The 23,681-nt window shown below is 51.9% G+C and overlaps 1 protein-coding gene across 2 annotated transcripts in view; it reads right to left on the reverse strand.

The window, feature by feature from the left end:
- Window positions 1-15,639, reverse strand: part of LOC139228097 (serine/threonine-protein kinase TBK1-like) — a 74,748-nt gene extending 59,109 nt beyond the window's left edge. The window contains exons 1-4 of one of the 2 annotated variants that reach the window (XM_070859281.1): window positions 15,568-15,639; window positions 6,463-6,582; window positions 5,178-5,318; window positions 2,642-2,771 (exon numbers count right to left, since the gene is read on the reverse strand). In XM_070859281.1, coding sequence (XP_070715382.1) covers window positions 2,642-2,771; window positions 5,178-5,318; window positions 6,463-6,549 — 358 coding nt within the window. In that variant the 5' untranslated portion in view covers window positions 6,550-6,582; window positions 15,568-15,639. Of the gene's footprint in view, window positions 1-2,641; window positions 2,772-5,177; window positions 5,319-6,462; window positions 6,583-15,495; window positions 15,541-15,567 lie in introns of those variants that run through there. The other variant, XM_070859280.1, reaches the window with a different exon arrangement.
- Between the last annotated feature and the right edge of the window lie 8,042 nt (window positions 15,640-23,681).

Consider the following 23,681-nt stretch of genomic DNA (forward strand, 5'->3'; position numbering starts at 1 on the left):
ACGGAAGAGACTGTTTCTCTCCAGGTTCAAAAGGCCTTACAAGTGAAAATAACTCGGGAAAGTTTTATACCAATTCCTTGCGCCCTACACAGAGCCAACAGAATTTAGGGCAATTAACAGAAGGGAGTTTTCTGATGGCGGAAATGTTACACCATGTGGCACAGAGAGTATTATTCTGCTGTTGATGTGAAGTTAGGTTAGAAACATAGAAAACAGGTGCAGGAGTCGGCCATTCGGCCCTTCGAGCCTGCACCGCCATTCAATGAGTTCATGGCTGAACATGCAACTTCAGTACCCCATTCCTGCTTTCTCACCATACCCCTTGATCCCCCTAGTAGTAAGGACTTCATCTAACTCCTTTTTGAATATATTTAGTGAATTGGCCTCAACAACTTTCTGTGGTAGAGAATTCCACAGGTTCACCACTCTCTGGGTGAAGAAGTTTCTCCTCATCTCGGTCCTAAATGGCTTACCCCTTATCCTAAGACTGTGACCCCTGGTTCTGGACTTCCCCAACATTGGGAACATTCTTCCTGCATCTAACCTGTCTAAACCCATCAGAATTTTAAACGTTTCTATGAGATCCCCTCTCATTCTTCTGAACTCCAGTGAATACAAGCCCAGTTAATCCAGTCTTTCTTGATATGTCAGTCCCGCCATCCCGGGAATCAGTCTGGCGAACCTTCGCTGCACTCCCTCAATAGCAAGAATGTCCTTCCTCAAGTTAGGAGACCAAAACTGTACACAATACTCCAGGTGTGGCCTCACCAAGGCCCTGTACAACTGTAGTAACACCTCCCTGTCCCTGTACTCAAATCCCCTCGCTATGAAGGCCAACATGCCATTTGCTTTCTTCACCGCCTGCTGTACCTGCATGCTAACCTTCAATGACTGATGTACCATGACACCCAGGTCTCGTTGCACCTCCCCTTTTACTAATCTGTCACCATTCAGATAATAGTCTGTCTCTCTGTTTTTACAACCAAAGTGGATAACCTCACATTTATCCACATTATACTTCATCTGCCATGCATTTGCCCACTCACCTAACCTATCCAAGTCACTCTGCAGCCTCATAGCATCCTCCTCGCAGCTCACACTGCCAAAGTGTGAGGACAGGTTGCACAGAGCTTGTGTTCCCTCGAGTGTCGAAGATTAAGGGGTAATGTGATCGAGAGGTTTAAGATAATTAAAGGAGTTGATAGGGTGGATCGCGAGAAATTGTTTCCTCTGGTGGGGGGATGGGGGGGGAGTCCAGAACAAGAGGCATAACCTTAAAATTAGGGGTCTTGTCAGGAAGCCCTTCATCACACAGTGGGATTCTGGAAATCTCTCTGAGGCTAGGGGTCAATTGAAAAATGTAAAACTGAGATTGATAGATTTTTGGATACGGAACAAGGCGGGTAGATGGAGTTAAGATACAGATCAGCCACAATCTCACTGAATGGTGCAACAGGCTCGAGGGGCTGAATGGCCTCCTCTTGTTCCTATGATTTGACCCATACTTTTAAGGGCACCAAATCCAATTGAACATAGTTGAATTGTCAGTTCAGTGGTAGCATCAGAAGAGCCACTCGTGGACCTGAGCCCCTAATGGAGGCCGACACTGAGGGAATGCTGCATTCTTCGGTCTGCTTGGTCAGGAAGGAAGGACAGATATTAAGTCGCTGTTGGGTGAAGCGATCGGAGGCGTCCTGGCCAATATTTATCCCTCAACCAACCCGGCCATTTATCTGTTGTAGGACCCTGCTTCATTGGCTGTGAAACGCTTTGGGACGTCCCGAGGACGTGAAAGGCGCTTTAGAAATGCAAGTTCCCGCTTGGCCAGGTCCTTGTGATTGGCAGCTCACACCTCCCTCAGCCACAGCTTAAACCATGACCGAGTCGGCTTGAAACGGCTCAATCAGCCTCGGTGAACAGTGTGGGAAACGTTACGCTGAAGGAGCCAAGCAGACGCTGTTTGGGGGATCGGGGTTAGGGAACATTGTTGGGACAGTCTAGAAATCTCGTACACCCCCTTCATTCCCCCTCATTCGCCCAATTTGCCAGATCCCCCCCCCACCCCGGTAGTACAGAGCCATAAAATGACCCTTCGGTGATATTCAACGGAATATGGAGAACATAAGAAATAGGAGCAGGAGTCGGCCATTTGGCCCCTGCTCCGCCATTCAATAAGATCGTGGCTGATCTGATCCTGGCCTCAACACTTCCCTGCCCACTCCCCATAACCCTTGACTCCCTTATCTTTCAAAAAGCTGTCTATCTCCGCCTTAAATATATTCAATGACCCAGCCTCCACAGCTCTCTGGGGCAGAGAATTCCAAAGATTCACCACCCTCTGAGAAAAGAAATTTCTCCTCATTTCCGTTTTAAATGGGCGACCCCTTATTCTGAAACTATGCCCCCTAGTTCTAGATTGCCCCACGAGGGGGAAACATCCTCTCTGCATCCACCCTGTAAAGCCCCCTCAGAATGTTATACTTTTCAATAAGATCATCTCTCATTCTTCTAAACTCCAATGAATATAGGCCCAACCTTCATCCCAGGAATCAACCTCGTGAACCTTCTTTGAACTGCCTCTAATGTAAGTATATCTCTCCTTATATACGGAGACCAGAACTATACGCAGTGTGAAACTCACCGACACTCTGCAGCACAATCAGGAACTCGGCTTCCGACAGTCCGAATGCATTCTCCGATTCTTCCAGGACGTTGAGGAGACTCCCACCGGCACAATACTCCATCACCAGGACCTTCTGTTTGGTGGTTCCCTGGGGACAGGCACACCAAGAAACGTTACATTCCATGACCGGTGTACATACCACATCCGGCAATGGCCCACGGACACCGAGGGCCCCGACCGTCAGCAAATAGTGAGGCCGACATAAGTCAGCGGGCTGGAAAGTGGCGGAGTTGCCTGATTCTTCATCGTGCTCAGTGGTTCCCAGCATCTATCAGAGGTTCGAGGAACAGGAGGAGGCCGTCCAGCCCCTCGAACCTGTTCCTCCACTCAATTAAATCATGGCTGATCTGTATCTTAACTCCACCCACCTGAGGGGAGTCTCTTACATGAGATTGTTCTTGGGGGTTGGGGTTGGGTGTCGAGGGGGGGGTTTGGTGTCGAGGGGGGGGGTTGGGTGTCGAGGGGGGGGGTTGGGTGTCGAGGGGGGGGGTTGGGTGTCGAGGGGGGGGGTTGGGTGTCGAGGGGGGGGGTTGGGTGTCGAGGGGGGGGGTTGGGTGTCGAGGGGGGGGTTGGGTGTCGAGGGGGGGGGTTGGGTGTCGAGGGGGGGGGTTGGGTGTCGAGGGGGGGGGTTGGGTGTCGAGGGGGGGGGTTGGGTGTCGAGGGGGGGGTTGGGTGTCGAGGGGGGGGGTTGGGTGTCGAGGGGGGGGGTTGGGTGTCGAGGGGGGGGTTGGGTGTCGAGGGGGGGGGTTGGGTGTCGAGGGGGGGGTTGGGTGTCGAGGGGGGGGTTGGGTGTCGAGGGGGGGGGTTGGGTGTCGAGGGGGGGGCTGGGTGTCGAGGGGGGGGGTTGGGTGTCGAGGGGGGGGGGTTGGGTGTCGAGGGGGGGGGGTTGGGTGTCGAGGGGGGGGGGTTGGGTGTCGAGGGGGGGGTTGGGTGTCGAGGGGGGGGTTGGGTGTCGAGGGGGGGGTTGGGTGTCGAGGGGGGGGGTTGGGTGTCGAGGGGGGGTTGGGTGTCGAGGGGGGGGTTGGGTGTCGAGGGGGGGGGGTTGGGTGTCGAGGGGGGGGGGTTGGGTGTCGAGGGGGGGGGTTGGGTGTCGAGGGGGGGTTGGGTGTCGAGGGGGGGTTGGGTGTCGAGGGGGGGGTTGGGTGTCGAGGGGGGGTTGGGTGTCGAGGGGGGGGTTGGGTGTCGAGGGGGGGGTTGGGTGTCGAGGGGGGGGTTGGGTGTCGAGGGGGGGGTTGGGTGTCGAGGGGGGGGTTGGGTGTCGAGGGGGGGGTTGGGTGTCGAGGGGGGGGTTGGGTGTCGAGGGGGGGGGTTGGGTGTCGAGGGGGGGGGTTGGGTGTCGAGGGGGGGGCTGGGTGTCGAGGGGGGGGCTGGGTGTCGAGGGGGGGGGTTGGGTGTCGAGGGGGGGGGGTTGGGTGTCGAGGGGGGGGGGTTGGGTGTCGAGGGGGGGGTTGGGTGTCGAGGGGGGGGTTGGGTGTCGAGGGGGGGGTTGGGTGTCGAGGGGGGGGTTGGGTGTCGAGGGGGGGTTGGGTGTCGAGGGGGGGGTTGGGTGTCGAGGGGGGGGGTTGGGTGTCGAGGGGGGGGGTTGGGTGTCGAGGGGGGGGTTGGGTGTCGAGGGGGGGGGTTGGGTGTCGAGGGGGGGGGTTGGGTGTCGAGGGGGGGGGTTGGGTGTCGAGGGGGGGGGTTGGGTGTCGAGGGGGGGGTTGGGTGTCGAGGGGGGGGTTGGGTGTCGAGGGGGGGGTTGGGTGTCGAGGGGGGGGTTGGGTGTCGAGGGGGGGGTTGGGTGTCGAGGGGGGGTTGGGTGTCGAGGGGGGGTTGGGTGTCGAGGGGGGGTTGGGTGTCGAGGGGGGGGTTGGGTGTCGAGGGGGGGGTTGGGTGTCGAGGGGGGGGTTGGGTGTCGAGGGGGGGGTTGGGTGTCGAGGGGGGGGTTGGGTGTCGAGGGGGGGGTTGGGTGTCGAGGGGGGGGTTGGGTGTCGAGGGGGGGGTTGGGTGTCGAGGGGGGGGTTGGGTGTCGAGGGGGGGGTTGGGTGTCGAGGGGGGGGTTGGGTGTCGAGGGGGGGGTTGGGTGTCGAGGGGGGGGTTGGGTGTCGAGGGATGGGGGGTTGGGGGGGTTGGTGTGGGGGGGTTGGTGTGGGGAGTGGGGTTTGGGTTTGGGGGTGTGGGGTGGTCTCCGGCGTTTCTCTGGGGTTGTCACTTAACAGTGATGATTCGAAGGGTGTCTGGTAGTTTGGGGGGGCGGAGGTTGCTCTGGTGGGAGTGTACTGGGGTAATTCTACTTTGCTAGTTCCGAGAGTCTGTCGCTGGTTCGGGGTGGGGGGGAATTCTCTCTCTGGTTATGGAGGGGGGTCTCTCTCTGTCCATAGTTCTTCTCGGGGGGCGGGTGTGGAAGGGAGGAGCAAGGGGAAGGCCGTCTGCCAATGAACGATGGGGGTGGGGTGGGCGGTGGGGAGTTCCAGTGACCTGGTTCAGAGAGTTAGTGACAGAATCAAACACTTACCACTTCCTCCACTGCAAACAGCTTCACAATATTCTTGTGGTTTAATTTCCGCAACATGTCAAACTCCCTCATCTGCACTTCATATGGCCGCAGGTAACTGACATGATTGAACACTTTGACAGCGTACTGGTCTCCAGTTTTCTGTAAAGTAGAATTTGAAACTGTTACAGGAAAAGGCCGCCAGCCTAACAAACCGTTCCCTGTTAATTAGATCAAATGCACCTTCTCACTATGTCCCTCTCTCTCCCTCTCCAGAAACACATCTAATGGATGACTCCATTCACAATGTCCACTCCTATGTCCTCCCTGGTAAGGTACTGCTCGGGTCTGCTACCCTTTGGGTAAAATAGTTCCCCAACCTCCCGTCTTATTCCCAACTTCCCTATCATAATGTATTTGCTTCATGGGCCCTTTGCTTAAGAATCCATAGCAACACATTGCTATTATGAACTAGAACTGGTTGGTTTATTAACAAAGGTTTAACAATCACACTACACATTACCAGTTCATCCACCAGGCTCACAGCCACCTGCTCCATCGTGGATCCCCCGAACCCAACTGGCTGGGGTTTTATTGAGTCTTGTGAACGTCACGTGACTGGCTAAGCCACTCCCAACTCAACAGCTCAACCAACCTGTGAGCATCCTTACAGGTACGTACATTACACCCATTTTAACCGTTCCCTGGGATTTGAGCTCCGACTGCAGGGAACACTTAGCGTTGGATTTACGATTTTATATAATTTTAATCTTCCCGCTTCTTCAAGTGCACGATTGGACAGTTCAAGGAAGAGTCAGGCAAGCTCTTTCCAAACTGCCCCTGGTCGGAAACTATCCAGTCAGCAAGGCCGTGAGCTTCTTCCTTCTCTCCCTGTCTGTCTGTCTGTCCTCTCAGTGGATGTAAACGATCCCACGGCACTATTCTGAAGAGGAGCAGGGGAATACTCTACGGTGTTATGACCAATATTTATTCCCCAACCAATGAGAGCGATTATCTGGGCATCGTCTCATTGCAGTTTGTGGGATCGTGCTGTGTGCTACACACCCTGTCACCATATCCCTCAACCCCACCTCAGCATCATAAATCGCTCAATCGCTTCTCTCTCCACAAACACATCTTGACCCCTTTTATATAATGTTCACCCCCATGTCCTTTCCTGGTAACTTATTCCGTTACCACATGGGTGAAAAAGTTCATTCAACTTCCCTTGTCCATCCAAACGTCCTCACTTTAACCTGTGTCTCTTGCTGTTTGAACCCTTCCCCGAGCGAGGAATGTACAGTACCTTGTGCCGTGCTTTATATACACTTGCCGTTGCTCCCTGCCCAAGGACATCGCTGAGTAACCAGAGGTGATTAGCCGTGCTCTGCATCGCTGGTCTGAGCTACAGATCCTGCTCGACGCACTGTGGAATCAAGAAGGCAAAGTGTCAGCCGTCAGGCTGGAACCAAGTCCCAAAACTACCCACTAAATCTCCCACCATGGCTCAGTTGAGGTACTGATGACTGGAACTGAACAGCAGCGATCAGAAAGGTACCACATTCTAACCCGAGTCATAGAAACATAGAAACATAGAAAATAGGTGCAGGAGTGGGCCATCCGGCCCTTCGAGCCTGCACCACCATTCAATAAGATCATGGCTGATCATTCCTTCAGTACCCTGTTCTTGCTTTCTCTCCATACCCCTTGATCCCTTTAGCCATATTTAACTCCCTCTTCAATATATCCAATGAACTGGCATCAACAACTCTCTGCGGTAGGGAATTCCATTCAACAACTCAGTGAAGAAGTTCCTCCTCATCTCAGTCCTAAATAGCTTACCCCTTATCCTAAGACTATGTCCCCTGGTTCTGGACTTCCCCAACATCGGGAACATTCTTCCTGCATCTAACCTGTCCAGTTCCGTCAGAATTTTATATGTTTCTATGAGATCCTCTCTCATCCTTCTAAACTCCAGTGAATACAGACCCAGTTGATCCAGTCTTTCCTCATATGTCAGTCCTGCCATCCCAGGAATCAGTCTGGTGAACCTTCGCTGCACTCCCTCAATAGCAAGAACATCCTTCCTCAGATTAGGAGACCAAAACTCAATGCAATATTCCAGGTGGGGCCTCACCAAGGCCCTGTACAACTGCAGTAAGACGTCCCTGCTCTTATACTCAAATCCCCTAGCTATGAAGGCCAACATACTATTTGCCTTCTTCACCACCTGCTGTACCTGCATTCCAGCTTTCAATGACTGATGTACCATGACACCCAGGTCTCACTGCACCTCCCCTTTTTCTAATCTGCCGCCATTCAGATAATATTCTGCCTTCGTGCTTTTGCCCCCAAAGTGGATAACCTCACATTTATCCACATTATACTGCATCTGCCATGTATTTGCCCACTCGCCTAATCTGTTCAAGTCATCCTGCAGCCTCTTAGCATCCTCCTCACAGCTCACACTGCGCCACCCAGATTAGTGTCAGCTGCAAACTTGGAGATATTACACTCAATTCCATCATCCAAATCATTAATATATATTGTAAATAGCTGGGGTCCCAGCACTGAGCCCTGTGGCACTCCACTAGTCACTGCCTGCCATTCTGAAAAGGACCCGTTAATCCCGACTCTCTGCTTCCTGCCTGCCAACATGTTCTCTATCCACTCCAGTACATTACCCCCAATACCATGTGCTTTGATTTTGCACACCAATCTCCTGTGTGGGACCTTGTCAAAAGCCTTTTGAAAGTCCAAATACACCACATCCACTGGTTCTCCCTTGTCCACTCTACTAGTTACATCCTCAAAAAATTCCAGAAGATTTGTCAAGCATGATTTCCCCTTCATAAATCCATGCTGACTTGGACCGATCCTGTCACTGCTTTCCAAATGCGCTGCTATTTCATCTTTAATGATTGATTCCAACATTTTCCCCACTACTGATGTCAAGCTAACCGGTCTATAATTACCAGTTTTCTCTCTCCCTCCTTTTTTTAAAAGTGGTGTTACATTAGCTACCCTCCAGTCCATAGGAACTGATCCAGAATCAATAGACTGTTGGAAAATTATCACCAATGCATCCACTATTTCTAGGGCCACTTCCTTAAGTACTCTGGGATGTAGACTATCAGGCCCCGGGGATTTATCGGCCTTCAATCCCGTTAATTTCCCTAACATAATTTCTTATCTAATAAGGATATCCTTCAGTTCCTCCTTCTCACTAGACCCTCGGTCCCCTAATACATCCAGAAGGTTAGTTGTGTCTTCCTTTGTGAAGACAGAACCAAACTACTTGTTCAATTGGTCTGCCATTTCTTTGTTCCCGGTGTCGAGTCGGCTGCAGAGCGATACAGGCCACTACAACTGGTCTCCTACATCTCGGGACTGTTGAAGGGGGGAAAAAGCCAAGGTTCCCTCTCTTGACCAATATGCAAACCCCTCTGCCCCCGGAACAAGAATGGTGCCCAGCTGTGATGCTGTCCACGGACTATTGACTGTCTAACACCAGCCCCCTCCGTGGACAATGGCCACTTGGCAAGATACTGAATGAAGAGTTCTCCCAACGTCCTGGACCAACCAATCACCACCAAAAAACAGATTATCTGGTCATTTATCTCATTGCTGCTTATGGGATGGTACAGACAAGAAAGTTCCATTTCTATCGCGCCTTTCACAACCTCAGGATGTCCCAAAGCGCTTTACATGGGGTACTGAAGTTGCATGTTCAGCCATGAACTCATTGAATGGCGGTGCAGGCAGCCAATTTGCGCACAGCAAGCTCCCACACACAGCAATGTGATAATGACTAGATAATCTGTTTTGGTGATGTTGATTGAGGGATAAGTATTGGTCAAGACACCGGGGAGAACGCCCCTGCTCTTCTTCAAAAAAATGTCATGATATCTTTAACGTCCACCTGAGAGAGCAGATGGGGCCTCGGTTTAACATCTCATTTGAAAGACGACACCTCCGACAGTGCAGCGTTCCCTCAGTACTGCCCTTCCGACAGTGCAGCGCTCCCTCAGTACTGCCCCTCCGACAGTGCAGCACTCCCTCAGTACTGCCCCTCCGACAATGCGGCACTCCCTCAGTACTGCCCCTCCGACAGTGCAGCACTCCCTCAGTACTGCCCCTCCGACAGTGCGGCACTCCCTCAGTACTGCCCCTCCGACAGTGCAGCGCTCCCTCAGTACTGCCCCTCCGACAGTGCAGCACTCCCCCAGTACTGCTCCTCTGACAGTGCGGCGCTCCCTCAGTACTGCCTGTCCGACAGTGCGGCACTCCCTCAGTACTGCACTGGAGAGTCAGCCTGACTTTTGTGCTCAAGTCCCTGGAGTGGGACAACCTTCTGACTCAGGAGCAGAGAGTGCTGCCCACTGAGCCATGGCTGACAAATGATTGCCTGCACAGAAGCAGTCACTGCACTCCACTGCAGTGTGTGCAGGAGTTTGAGGTAATTTGACGTGAAAGGACGGACATAAATGAGTATTGTTTACTGTTATTAACCACAAGTAGAATTTGGACGACAGTTCTGTGCAGCTTTGTCGTGGACAGTCGGTATTTTGGATTCGGTGTCTCCATGTCTACATTTGGAGGTGAAACTCAATGGCCTTCGGCCTCTGCTCCAGAGCTTGGGGCCCAGGCAGCTGAAGGCACGGCCGCCAATGGTGGAGCGATTATCATCAGGGATGTTAAAGAGGCCAGAATTAGCGGAACGCAGCCATCTCGGCGGGTTGTGGGGCTGGAGAAATTACAGAGATAGAGAGGGCCGAGGCCATGGAGGGATTTGTAAACAAAGATGAGAATTTTAAAATCGAGGCGTTGCTGGACCGGGAGCCAATGTCTCTTCTCAGGCAATCCCTCGCAGTCGAGGTTGAATTCTCAGGTGACTGATGAAACCAATGCGGGACCTACAGCCTCTGTCGCGGGTGGGGCAGACGGGTTGGAGGGAGGGCTTGGGTTGCCGTGCTGTTCTTCCGCTGTTTGCGCTTGGCTTCCACTTGCTCCCGGCGACGAGACTCGAGGCACCTTCCCGGATGCTTCTCCTCCACTTAGGGCGGTCTTTGGCCAGGGATTCCCAGGTGTCGGTGGGGATGTTGCACTTTATCAGTGAGGCTTTGAGGGTGTCCTTGAAACGTTTCCTCTGCCCACCTGGGGCTCGCTTGCCGTGTCGGAGTTCCGAGTAGAGCGCTTGCTTTGGGAGTCTCGGGTCGGGCATGCGGACAGTGTGGCCTGTCCATTGGAGCTGGTCGAGTGTGGTCAGTGCCTCGATGCTGGGGATGTTGGCCTGAGCGAGGACACTGACGTTGGTGCGTCTGTCCTGTCAATGGATTTGCAGCATCTTGCGGAGGCAGCGTTGGTGGTATCTCTCCAGCGCTTTGAGGTGCCTCCTGTACATGGTCCATGTCTCTGAGCCCCTGTACGTGGTCCATGTCTCTGAGCCATATAGGAGAGTGGGTATCACCACTGCTCTGTAGACCATGAGCTTGGTGCCGGGATTGAGATCCTGGTCTTCAAACATTCTCTTCCTTGGCTGACCGAAGGCTGTACTGGCGCACTGGAGGCGGTGTTAGACTTTGTCATCGATGTCTGCCCTTGCTGATACTAGGCTCCTGAGGTATGGGAAATGGTCTACGCTGTCCAGAGCCGCGCCATGGATTTTGATAATTGGGGGGGGGGGGGCAGTACTGTGTGGCGGGGGGTTTGGTAGAGGACCTTTGTCTTACGGATGTTTAGTGTAAGGCCCATGCTCTCGTATGCTTCGATAAACACGTTGACGATGATTTGGAGTTCGACCTCCGAGTGTGCGCAGACGCAAGTGTCGCCTGCATACTGTAATTCAATGACAGAGGACGGAACGACCTTGGATCTGGGCTGGAGGCGACGGAGGTTGAATAGATTCCCGTTTGTCCTGTAATTTAGCTCCACTCCAGCGGGGAGCTTGCTGAGGGTGAGATGGAGCATTGCAACGAGGAAGATCAAGAAGATCGTTGGTACGATGACACAGCCTTGCTTGTCCCAGGTCCGAATGTGGATTGGGTCTGTGGTGGATCCATTGGTCAGGATCATGGCTTGCATGTCACTGTGAAGCAGGCGAAGGATGGTTACAAACTTTTGAAGGCAGCCGAACTTGAGGACGACACGCCATAATCCCTCGTGGTTGACAGTGTCGAAGGTGTTTGTGAGGTCAAAGAACGCCATGTACAGAGGTTGGTGCTGTTCTCTGCATTTCTCTGGAATTTGACGCGTGGTGAAGATCATGTCCGTTGTGCCCCTTAGTGGGCGGAATCTGCATTGCGACTCTGGGAGGAGCTCTTCAGCCACAGGGAGAAGGCGATTGAGGAGGATTCTTGCGATGACTTTCCCTGTGGCAGACAGCAGGGAAACTCCTCTGTAATTACTGCAATCGGACTTGTCCCCTTTCTTGAAGGTGATCACGATTACGGCGTCTCTGAGATCCCCTAACATGCTCTCCTACTTCTAAATAAGAGAAAAGAGTTTATGTATTTGCACCAATAGTGCTTCTCCGCCAAACTTTAGTGCCTCAGCAGGGATTCCATCCATTCCTGAGATCTTGTTCTTCAGTTGTCGGATGGCCTTTTCTACCTCGTGCCGGGCTGGGGTTGTGCTGAGATGGTGGCAGGTGACATGCTGCGGGATGGAGTCGAGGACACTCACATCGAAGACAGAGTCTCGGTTAAGGAGATCTTCGAAATGCTCCTTCCAGCGGGCACTGACCTCTCTGTCCTTGATGAGTACCTCTCCATTCTTAGCTCTCAGTGGGGTAGGGCCTTGGGTGCTTGGGCCGTGGGTGTCTTGTCTGCGCTAAAGAATCGTCACGCGACGTTGTTGTCGGCTAGTTGCTGGATCTCCTGCACTTTCTCCGCCCACCATCTGTTCTTTAGGTCGCGGGTTTTGTGTTGGACCTCAGCCTTCAGACGTCTGTAGAGCTGCTTTCTTGCCCTCGAGTTGTGTTGCTGCTTCCAGTACAAGAATGCCTGGCGCTTGCGGCTTATTAGCTCCTGGATCTCCTGGTCATAGAAACATCGAAACATAGAAAATAGGTGCAGGAGCAGGCCATTCAGCCCTTCTAGCCTGCACCGCCATTCAATGAGTTCATGGCTGAACATGAAACTTCAGTACCCCCTTCCTGCTTTCTCGCCATACCCCTTGATCCCCCGAGTAGTAAGGACTTCATCTAACTCCCTTTTGAATATATTTAGTGAATTGGCCTCAACAACTTCCTGTGGTAGAGAATTCCACAAGTTCACCACTCTCTGGGTGAAGAAGTCTCTCCTCATCTCAGTCCTAAATGGCTTACCCCTTATCCTTAGACTGTGACCCCTGGTTCTGGACTTCCCCAACATTGGGAACATTCTTCCTGCATCTAACCTGTCTAAACCCGTCAGAATTTTAAATGTTTCTATGAGGTCCCCTCTCATTCTTCTGAACTCCAGTGAATACAAGCCCAGTTGATCCAGTCTTTCTTGATAGGTCAGTCCCACCATCCCGGGAATCAGTCTGGTGAATCTTCGCTGCACTCCCTCAATAGCAAGAATGTCCTTCCTCAAGTGAGGAGACCAAAACTGTACACAATACTCCAGGTGTGGCCTCACCAAGGCCCTGTACAACTGTAGCAACACCTCCCTGCCCCTGTACTCAAATCCCCTCGCTATGAAGGCCAACATGCCATTTGCTTTCTTAACCGCCTGCTGTACCTGCATGCCAACCTTCAATGACTGATGTACCATGACACCCAGGTCTCGTTGCACCTTCCCTTTTCCTAATCTGTCACTATTCAGATAATAGTCTGTCTCTCTGTTTTTACCACCAAAGTGGATAACCTCACATTTATCCTCATTATACTTCATCTGCCATGCATTTGCCCACTCACCTAACCTATCCAAGTCGCTCTGCAGCCTCATAGCATCCTCCTCGCAGCTCATACTACCACCCATTCTCATCATTGGTGTTTCCTAGTCGAGTGACCGAGTATCTCTTCACAGGTGCTGATTATGGAAGCCTTGAGGGTAGACCAGGCTCTGTGGACACTCTGCGCCCCTGGTTGGTAGCAAGGCATTGGCTGAATAGGACTTTCCTAGCAGGATCTTTGAGTGCTCCAGCGTTGATTTTTCTACGGCATTGTTTCTGTCACCGTCGATGTTTTGGGGCAATGTTGATGTTGATGACAGAGCGAATTATGTGGTGGTCCGCCCAGCAGTCGTCAGTTACTGTCATGGCGCGGGTGATGCGCACGTTCTTGCGGTCCCTCGCTCAGACGATGATGTAGTCGAGCAGGTGCCAGTACTTGGAGCCAGGGTGTTGCCATGAAGCCTTGTACTTGTCTCTGACGGAACAAGGTGTTGGTTATGACGAGGCTGTGTTCTAAGCATTTTGTCAGGAGCAGGGTACCGCTGGAGTTGGTTTTCCCTGCCCCCTTTCTGCCAATCACATCTCCCCAGAGGTCTGTGTCCTTTCCGACTCTGGCGCTGAAGTCGCCAAGGGGGATCAGCTTGTCGCCCGTTGAGACTCGGGACAGGGATTGTTCGAGGCTGGAGTAGAATTCCTCTTTGGTCTCGTCTGTAGCTTCCAGTGTTGGGTCATACGCACTGAAGACTGTGGCGTACTGTTCCGGGCTAGGGTGAGCCGAAGAGTCATGAGACATTCGTTTATCCCACGGAGGGAGTCTCTGAGACGACCCACTCGCTCGTTTTATATCACAGAGCCTACCCCACAGAGGTCGCATCTTCTTCTGGTTTGCCTTTCCAGAAGAAGGTGTAACCACCACATTGTTCCCTGAGCTGGCCTTCCCCTGCCCGCCGGGTCTCGCTTAGGGCAGCGATGTCTACGTCGAAGCATCTGAGTTCCTGAGAGCTTTCCAGGAGCCAATGTAGGTCAGTGAGCACGGGGGTGAGGGTCAGTACTGAGGGAGCGCTGCATTGTCAGAGGGGCAGTATCGAGGGAGTGCCGCACTGTCAGAGGGGCAGTATTGAGGGAGTGCCGCACTGTCAGAGGGGCAGTACTGAGGGAGTGCCGCACTGTCAGAGGGGCAGTACTGAGGGAGTGCCGCACTGTCAGAGGGGCAGTACTGAAGGAGTGCCGCACTGTCGGAGGGGCAGTACTGAGGAAGCGCTGCACTGTCGGAGGGGCAGTACTGAGGGAGCGCCACATTGTCTGAGGGGCAGTACTGAGGGAACACTGCACTGTCGGAGGGGCAGTACTGAGGGAGCGCCGCACTGTCTGAGGGGCAGTACTGAGGGAACACTGCACTGTCAGAGGGGCAGTACTGAGGGAGCGCCGCACTGTCGGAGGGGCAATACTGAGGGAGTGCCGTTCTGTCAGAGGGGCAGTACTGAGGGAGCGCCGCACTGTCGGAGGGGCAGTACTGAGGGAGCGCCGCACTGTCGGAGGGGCAGTACTGAGGGAGCGCCGCACTGTCAGAGGGGCAGTACTGAGGGAGAGCTGCACTGTCAGAGGGGCAGTACTGAGGGAGCGCCGCACTGTCGGAGGGGCAGTGCTGAGGGAGCGCCGCACTGTCGGAGGGGCAGTAATGAGGGAGCGCCGCACTGTCGGAGGGGCAGTACTGAGGGAGCGCCGCACTGTCGGAGGGGCAGTACTGAGGGAGCGCCGCACTGTCGGAGGGGCAGTGCTGAGGGAGCGCCGCACTGTCAGAGGGGCAGTACTGAGGGAGTGCTGCACTGTCAGAGGTGCCGTCTTTCGGGTGAGACGGTAAACTTGGGACCCATCTGCTCTCTCAGGTGGACGTAAAAGATCCCAGGGCACTATTTTGAAGAAGAGCAGGGGATTTCACCCCGGTGTCCCGGGGCCAATATTTATCCCCCAATCAACGTCACTAAAACAGATTATCTGGTCACTTATCACATTGCTGTTTGTGGGAGCTTGCCACATCAAGACAGTGACCACACGTCAAAAGTACTGCATTGGTTGTGAAACGCTCTGGGACGTCCTGAGGTTGTGAAAGGCGCTATATAAATGCAAGTCTTTCTTTTTGCAATAGTTGCCAGCCACAACGTGGTGACATCACCTCACGGCCCGTCGAACACAATCTCTCTGACCCTTTCACCATTAAACAGGAAAGCTGTAACACTGGGTAGATCTAAAACGAAACCTCTTGTCAAGCACAATGTAACTTATTTCTGCAGAAGCTGGGTATCCAGAGGATTCCCCCCGAGCAGTAACTGCTGATTGGTCTGTGGAGAGAACAGAGTGGGAGTGGGTTTAACCGGCAGTGCTTGGGTTAACTGAAGCCACACGTTCCCCAGAGACAGGGCGGAGCTGCTCCCAGTTCCCCAGACCCTGAAATCCCACTCACCTGCAAGCCTGGCGCGGCACAGTCCCAGCCCCAGCCCCAGCCCCAGCGCAGACAACAAAAAGCAAAACTCACCCGATTCACTTTCGTTTCCTCGTTCTTCCGCATCTCCGTCCCCGCCTCCTCCCGAACACCCCCCGGAAACTCCGGGCGTACCGAGCGGCGCAGTACGGGCGCACACCCTCAAACCACTTGCGCTCGGTCCGGTCCGGGGGGGCGGGGGTAAATTGCTCTCTCAGCCTCCCAGCTTTTTAAATTCAGGGGCTGCCAACCCTCCAGGAATTACAACTCTTTTTGGGGACACAAAACAAACATTAGTTCAAGTGCCCCCCGATCTGGGGGACACTCCAGACACTTTTCAACTGCCCCTTTTTGTTTTGGCATTAAAATCATAAATTTTACAAGTGCCCCCTATAAAAGGGGAGGGGGACACTAAAACCGGCAATTAAAACAAATTAAACTTTAAAACATATAAAATCAAATTAAAATTTGGTTGCCGGGGGTGATGATGCACTCCAGTTCCTCCGGCGCCCACCTCTGGCGGAAGGCCGCGAGCGTACCGGTGGACACCGCGTGCTCCATCTCCAGGGACACCCTGCCTCGGATGTACGCGCGGAAGAGAGGCAGGCAGTCGGGCTGAACGACCCCCTCGACCGTCCACCCCTCCAGAGCTCAGCTGCACAAAATCATAGAGGCATTGAAACTTTACCCTTTGAAGTTTTGTTTTATTAGTTCTGAAAATGTTGAGTTTTTTTGTGTATGGGGGAGAGGTTGTTTGACTGACGGTCACGCATCAGCCAATGGGGTGAGGAAGAGTCTACTTTCCGATTGGCCGAGGGAAGGCGGTTGGCGAGGATGAATGGACCGAACGGTTGGCGGGAGGTAATGTGATAATCTCCCGTGGGATATGTCCGACCGGAATTGGCGAACTGCACCATCTCCCGCCAGTCCCACGTATACTTAAATAGCTCTCCTCCAACATCACCAAAACAGACGATCCGGTCATTATCATTTTCGGAAGGGCAGGGTGTAACTAGTGGGGTGCTGCAGGGATCAGTGCTGGGGCCTCAGCTATTTACAATCAATGATTTGGATGAAGGGACCGAGTGCAATGTATCCAAGTTTGCTAATGATACAAAGCTCGGTGGGAATGTAAGTTGTGAGAAGGACACAAAGGGATATAGACAGGCTAAGTGAGTGGGCAGTAAGGTGACAGAGTATAATTTGGGGAAATGTGAGGTTATTCACTTTGGGAGGAAGAATAGAAAAACAGAATATTTTTTAAATGGTGAGAGTGTTCAGAGAGATTTGGGTGCAGGATACACAGAGAGTTAGCATGCAAGTACAGCAAGCAATTAGGAAGGCAAATGGTATGTTGGCCCTCATTAGTAGAGGATTGGAGTATAAGAATAAGGAAGTCTTGTTACAATTGTACAGGGCCCTGGTGAGACCACACCTGGAGTACTGTGCAAGTTTCGGTCTCCTTATCCGAGGAAGGATATACTTGCCATAGAGGGAGTGCAATAAAGGTTCATCAGACTGATCCCTGGGATGAGAGAGTTGTCCTATGAGGAGAGATTGGGCCCATATTTTCTGGAGTTTAGAAGAATGAGAGGTGATCTCATTGAAACATACACAATTCTTACAGAGCTTGACAGGGTAGATGCAGGGAGGATGTTTCCCCCGGGCTGGGGAGTCTAGAACCAGGGGTCACAGTCTCAGGATAAGGGCTCGGTCATTTAAGACTGAGATGAGGAGAAATTTCTTCACTGAGGGTTGTGAATCTTTGGAATTCTCTGCCCCAGAGGTTTGTGGATGCTGAGTTATTAAGATCGATCGATTTTTGGATTCTAGGGGAATCAAGAGATATTGCGATTGGGCGGGAAAGTGGGGTTGAGGTTGAAGATCAGCCATAATCTTAATAAATGGTGGAGCAGGCTCATGGGGCCGAATGACCTACTCCTGCTCCTAATTCTTATGCGGTTTGTGGGAGTTTGCTGTGCACAAATTGGCTTATGCGTTTCCTACATTACAATAGTGACCATATGTCTAAAGTACTTCGTTGGCTCTGAAGCACTTTGGAATGTCCCGAGGTTGTGAAAGCACTCAATAAATGCAAGTCTTTCTTTCTCAGTATTAGCTGCTCAGTGCACCCCTCATCTGGGGATGAGGCCAATTACAGAAAACCCATTGCCAGACCTGTGGAGATTTAACTCCAGGCAGCCTTGTGGTGTGTGGGACTAGTCCACCTTGGGGTGACTCACTGACTTGTCCTGACTCAATCTCGGTCAGCGTGCTGAGATCGGTCACATACCCCTTGGAAGAAGCATTTGGTCGCCTGTCCGAATGTCTCCTCCTTCGGCTCGGTGTCAATTTTAGTCTGGTAACGCTCCTGTGAAGCACTCTGGGACATTCATTAAAGACGCTATATAAATGCAAGTTATTATCCATGAGAATGCCGGAGCTGTGAGCACGGACCCCAGCGCTCCGCGGACACCCACCGTCTCTACATACGCATTAATGGCTTGAGCCACAACTGCAAATCAGAGAAACTTTGGATCAGGAAAAGGACAATGGGACCTACAAGGTGTTCCACTTTTCAGAAATCGACCCACCTCTCCCCATATCCCCAACCCCACCTACCCACCTCTCCCCATATCCCCAACCCCACCTACCCACCTTCTCCCCATATCCCCCAACCCCACCTACCCACCTTCTCCCCATATCCCCCAACCCCACCTACCCACCTCTCCCCATATCCCCAACCCCACCTACCCACCTTCTCCCCATATCCCCCAACCCCACCTACCCACCTTCTCCCCATATCCCCAACCCCACCTACCCACCTCTCCCCATATCCCCAACCCCACCTACCCACCTTCTCCCCATATCCCCAACCCCACCTCTCCCCATATCCCCAACCCCACCTACCCACCTTCTCCCCATATCCCCCAACCTCACCTTCTCCCCATATCCCCAACCCCATCTACCCACCTTCTTCCCATATCCCCCAACCCCACCTACCCACCTCTCCCCATATCCCCAACCCCACCTACCCACCTTCTCCCCATATCCCCCAACCCCACCTACCCACCTTCTCCCCATATCCCCCAACCCCACCTTCTCCCCATATCCCCAACCCCACTCACCCACCTTCTCCCCATATCCCCCAACCCCACCTAGCCACCTTCTCCCCATATCCCCCAACCCCACCTACCCACCTTCTCCCCATATCCCCCAACCCACCCACCCACCTTCTCCCCATATCCCCAACCCCACTCGCCCACCTTCTCCCCATATCCCCCAACCCCACCTACCCACCTTCTCCCCAGAAACACATCAAGTTGTCTCTAGACCCCATTGCACTGCCCACTTTAACACCTGTCCCTGGTAATTTAATCTCCAACTCTGAAACACAAATTGGTGACAAGGTCCCCACAACTTCTTACCTCCTCACTTTCAACTTGTGTCCCTGGGAGTTCAGCTTTCAGCTGCTGTGAACAATTTGCTGGGTGCAATTTTGCCAGTTCCCTTTATCATCCGAAATCCAACAATGAAAACTCCTCAAACCCCAACTTTTTCACAGCTGAGAGCATAAGAATTAGCAGGAGTCGGCCATTCGGCCCCTCGAGCCTGCTCCACCATTCATCATCATCATGGCTGGAATACCTCAACTCCACCTTCCCGCATTATCGCCATATCCCTTAGTTCCCTTTGTTCCCAAAAATCTATTGATCTCTGTCTTGAATATACTCAATGACTGAGCATCCACAGCCCTCTGGGGTAGACAATTCCAAAGATTCACAACCCCTTGAGTGAAGAAATTTCTTCTCATTTCAGCCGACTCCTTACTCTTTGACTGTGACCCCATGTTTGAGATTCCGTAGCCAGGGGAAACATCTTCCCTGCATCTACCCTGTCAAGCCCCTTAAGAATTTTATGTTTCAATTAGATAATTCTTCTAAACTCCAGGGAATACAGGCCTAGTCTACTCAATCTCTCCTCATAGGGCAATCTCCTCATCCCAGGAATCAGTGTGGTGAACCTTCGCTGCACTCCCTCTATGGCGAGTATCTCCTTCCTTAGGTAGGGAGACCAAAACTGTACACAATACTCCAGGTGTGGTCTCACCAGGACTCTGTATAATTGCAGTAAGACGTCTTTACTCTTATACTCTAATCCCTTTGCAACAAATGCTAACATACCATTTGTTTTCCTAATCACTTGCTGTACCTGCATGTTAACTTTCAGTGATTGGTGTACAAGGACACCCAGGTCCCTCTGAATACTAATATTTCCCAGTCTCTCCCCATCTAAACTTTCCCACATTGTATTCCCAATGTCCGGAATTACCTCCGTTACTTGTCTCTGTGGTCTTTATAATCTTTATACCATCAATTCCCGGCAGGGTGCAGTGGGACCAGAGGCAGACAGTTTCAGGGAACGCTGGGGGATCCTGGTGATTGAGGGCAGAAAATCTTTTTTTTGGAACGCAGAAAATAACTTCAATTTGCGCCAATTTTTTCAAACTAAAGATTCAAATAAAATCTTCATTTGTGTCAGTGAACTCCCCAAAAAAGATTGTTGTCTTGGGACAGGACTTGAGCTGCTCCAGTATCTGGGCTTTATGGGTTGTCTGGCTTGCTGTGTTATGTCTGACTTTCTGATAACACGATCGGGGGAGCAATGATCTAAAATCAGAAATACAGAGGGGGGGGGGGATATGGGGGCAAGCTAGACGGTCGGGCCCATTGCACACCGTATCCACCAGCGAGAGGGAGTGTGTGGGATCACAGGCAGCACCCTCCCGCTCACTCCTGGAGAGCGGCTATGGCCAATTTCAGGAAGAACTTAAGGAAATTCTGACCCACTAACTTGTAAACCAGCCCCCCTCCCCCCGCACAATCCCATCCTGAGTGATGTACCTGGGCAACAACAACTTGTATTGATATAGCACCTTTACCATCCATAGCGAAACGTCCCAAGGTGCTTCACAGGAGCATCATGAGATAAATAAATTTGACACTGAGCCACAGAAGTAGAAGTTAGCGCAGGTGACCAAAAGCTTGGTCACAGAGTATTAAGGAGCATCTTGAAGGAGGAGAGAGAGGCGGAGAGGTTTAGGGAGGGAGTTCCAGAGCTTGGGGCCCAGGCAACAGAAGACACGGCCACCAATGGTGGGGCGATTATAATCAGGGATGCTCAGGAGGGCAGAATTAGAGGAGGGCAGATATCGCAGGGGGTTTGTGGGGCTGGAGGAGATTACAGAGATAGGGAGGGGCGAGGCCATGGAGGGATTTGAAAGTAAGGATGAGAATTTTAAAATCGAGGTGTTGCTTAACCAGAAGCCAATGTAGGTCAGCGAGCACAGGGGTCTTGGGTGAGCGGGACTTGGTGCGAGTTAGGACACGGGGCAGCCGAGTTTTGGATCACCTAGTTTACGTCGGGTAGAATGTGGGAGGCCGGCCAGGAGTGTGTTGGAATTGTCAAGTCTAGAAGTAACAAAGTCATGGATGAGGGTTTCAGCAGCGGAGTAGCTGAGGCAGGGGCGGAGATGGATGATGTTACGGAGGTAGAAATAGGTGGATATTTTATGCTGCGGATATGTGGTCGGATATATCGACTCTGGATCAGTTCCTATGGACTGGAGGGTTGCTAATGTAATACCACTTTTTAAAAAAGGAGGGAGAGAGAAAGCGGGTAATTATAGACCAGTTAGCCTGACATCAGTAGTGGGGAAAATGTTGGAATCAATCATTAAGGATGAAATAGCAGCGCATTTGGAAAGCAGTGACAGGATCGGTCCAAGTCAGCATGAATTTATGAAAGGGAAATCATGCTTGACAAATATTTGGAATTTTTTGAGGATGTAACGAGTAGAGTGGACAAGGGAGAACCAGTGGATGTGATGTATTTGGACTTTGAAAAGACTTTTGACAAGGTCCCACACAAGAGATTGGTGTGCAAAATCAAAGCACATGGTATTGGGGGTAATGTACTGGAGTGGTTAGAGAACTGGTTGGCAGACAGGAAGCAGAGAGTCGGGATAAACGGATCCTTTTCAGAAAGGCAGGCAATGACTAGTGGAGTGCTGCAGGGCTCAGTGCTGGGACCCCAGCTCTTTACAATATATATTAATGATTTAGATGATGGAATTGAGTGTAATATCTCCAAGTTTGCAGATGACACTAAACTGGGTGGCGGTGTGAGCTGTGAGGAGGACGCTAAGAGGCTGCAGGGTGACTTGGACAGGTTAGGCGAGTGGGCAAATACATGGCAGATGCAGTATAATGTGGATAAATGTGAGATTATCCACTTTGGGGGCAAAAACACGAAGGCAGAATATTATCTGAATGGCGGCAGGTTAGGAAAAGGGGAGGTGCAACGAGACCTGGGTGTCATGGTTCATCAGTCACTGAAAATGGGCATGCAGGTACAGCAGGCGGTGAAGAAGGCAAATGGTATGTTGGCCTTCATAGCTAGGGGATTTGAGTACAGGAGCAGGGAGGTCTTACTGCAGTTGTACAGGGCCTTGGTGAGGCCTCACCTGGAATATTGTGTTCAGTTTTGGTCTCCTAATCTGAGGAAGGACGTTCTTGCTATTGAGGGAGTGCAGCGAAGGTTCACCAGACTGATTCCAGGGATGGCTGGACTGTCATATGAGGAGAGACTGGACCAACTGGGCCTATATTCACTGGAGTTTAGAAGGATGAGAGGGGATCTCATAGAAACGTATAAGATTCTGACGGGACTGGACAGGTTAAATGCGGGAAGAATGTTCCCGATGTTGGGGAAGTCCAGAACCAGGGGACATAGTCTTAGGATAAAGGGTCGACCATTTAGGACTGAGATGAGGAGAAACTTCTTCACTCAGAGAGTTGTTAACCTGTGGAATTCCCTGCTGCAGAGAGTTGTTGATGCCAGTTCATTGGATATATTCAAGAGGGAGTTAGATATGGCCCTTACAGCTAAAGGGATCAAGGGGTATGGAGAGAAAGCAGGAAAGGGGTACTGAGGGAATGATCAGCCATGATCTTATTGAATGGTGGTGCAGGCTCGAAGGGCCGAATGGCCTACTCCTGCACCTATTTTCTATGTTTCTAAGCACATTTCAGAGAGAGAGAGACAGAAGGAAGAAAATACTGCCAAAGTCACGGTGAAAGAGGAGGTGGTTGAGATACTGGATGGGCTAAAAATTGATAAAGTGGAGGTACTGGAAAGGCTGACTGTACTTAAAGTAGATAAGTCACAGGACCAGATGGGATGCATCCTCGGATACTGAGGGAAGTAAAGGTGGAAATTGTGGAGGTACTGGCCATAATCTTCCAATCCTCCTTTAGATACGGGCATGGTGCCAGAGGACTGGAGAATTACAAATGTTTCACGCTTGTTGAAAAAGGTGTGTAAGGATAAACCCAGAATCTACTGGCGGGTCAGTTTAACCTCGGTTGTGGGGAAACTTTCAGAAACAATAATCCGGAACAAAATTAATAGTCACTTGGATAGGTGTGGATTAATTAATGAAAGCCAGCACGGATTTGTTAAAGGCAAATCGTGTTTAACTGAATAGAGGCATGGAGTACAAAAGCAGGGAAGTTATGATGAACCTGTATAAAACACGGGTTTGGCCTGAACTGGAGTATTGTGTCCAATTCTGGGCACGGCACTTTAGGAAGGATGTGACGGCCTTAGAGAGGGTGCAGAGAGATTTACGAGAATGGTTCCAGGGATGAGGGAATTCAGTGACGGGGATAGATTGGAGAAGCTGGGGTTGTTCTCCTTGGAGCAGAGAAGGTTGAGAGGAGATTTGATCGAGGTGTTCAAAATCATGAGGGATCTGGACAGAGTAGATCGAGAGAAACTGTTCCCATTGGTGGAAGGGTCGAGAACCAGAGGACACAGATTTAAGGCGATTGGCAAAAGGACCAAAGGCGACATGAGGGAAAACGTTTTTACGCAGCGAGTGGTTAGGCTAGGAGCTGCCTGAGAGGGTGGTGGAGGCAGACTCAATCGTGGCTTTCAAAAGGGAGTTGGATAAGTACCTGAAGGAAAATATTAGCAGGGCTACGGCGAAAGGGCGGGGGAGTGGGACTGGCTGAGGGGCTCTTGCAGAGAGCCGGCACGGGCTCGATGGGCCGAATGGCCTCCTTCTGTGCCGTAACCATTCTGTGATTCTAAGGAGAGAGAGA

The sequence above is a fragment of the Pristiophorus japonicus genome, chromosome 17, assembly GCF_044704955.1.
Source record: "Pristiophorus japonicus isolate sPriJap1 chromosome 17, sPriJap1.hap1, whole genome shotgun sequence".
Lineage (NCBI taxonomy): Eukaryota > Metazoa > Chordata > Chondrichthyes > Pristiophoridae > Pristiophorus > Pristiophorus japonicus.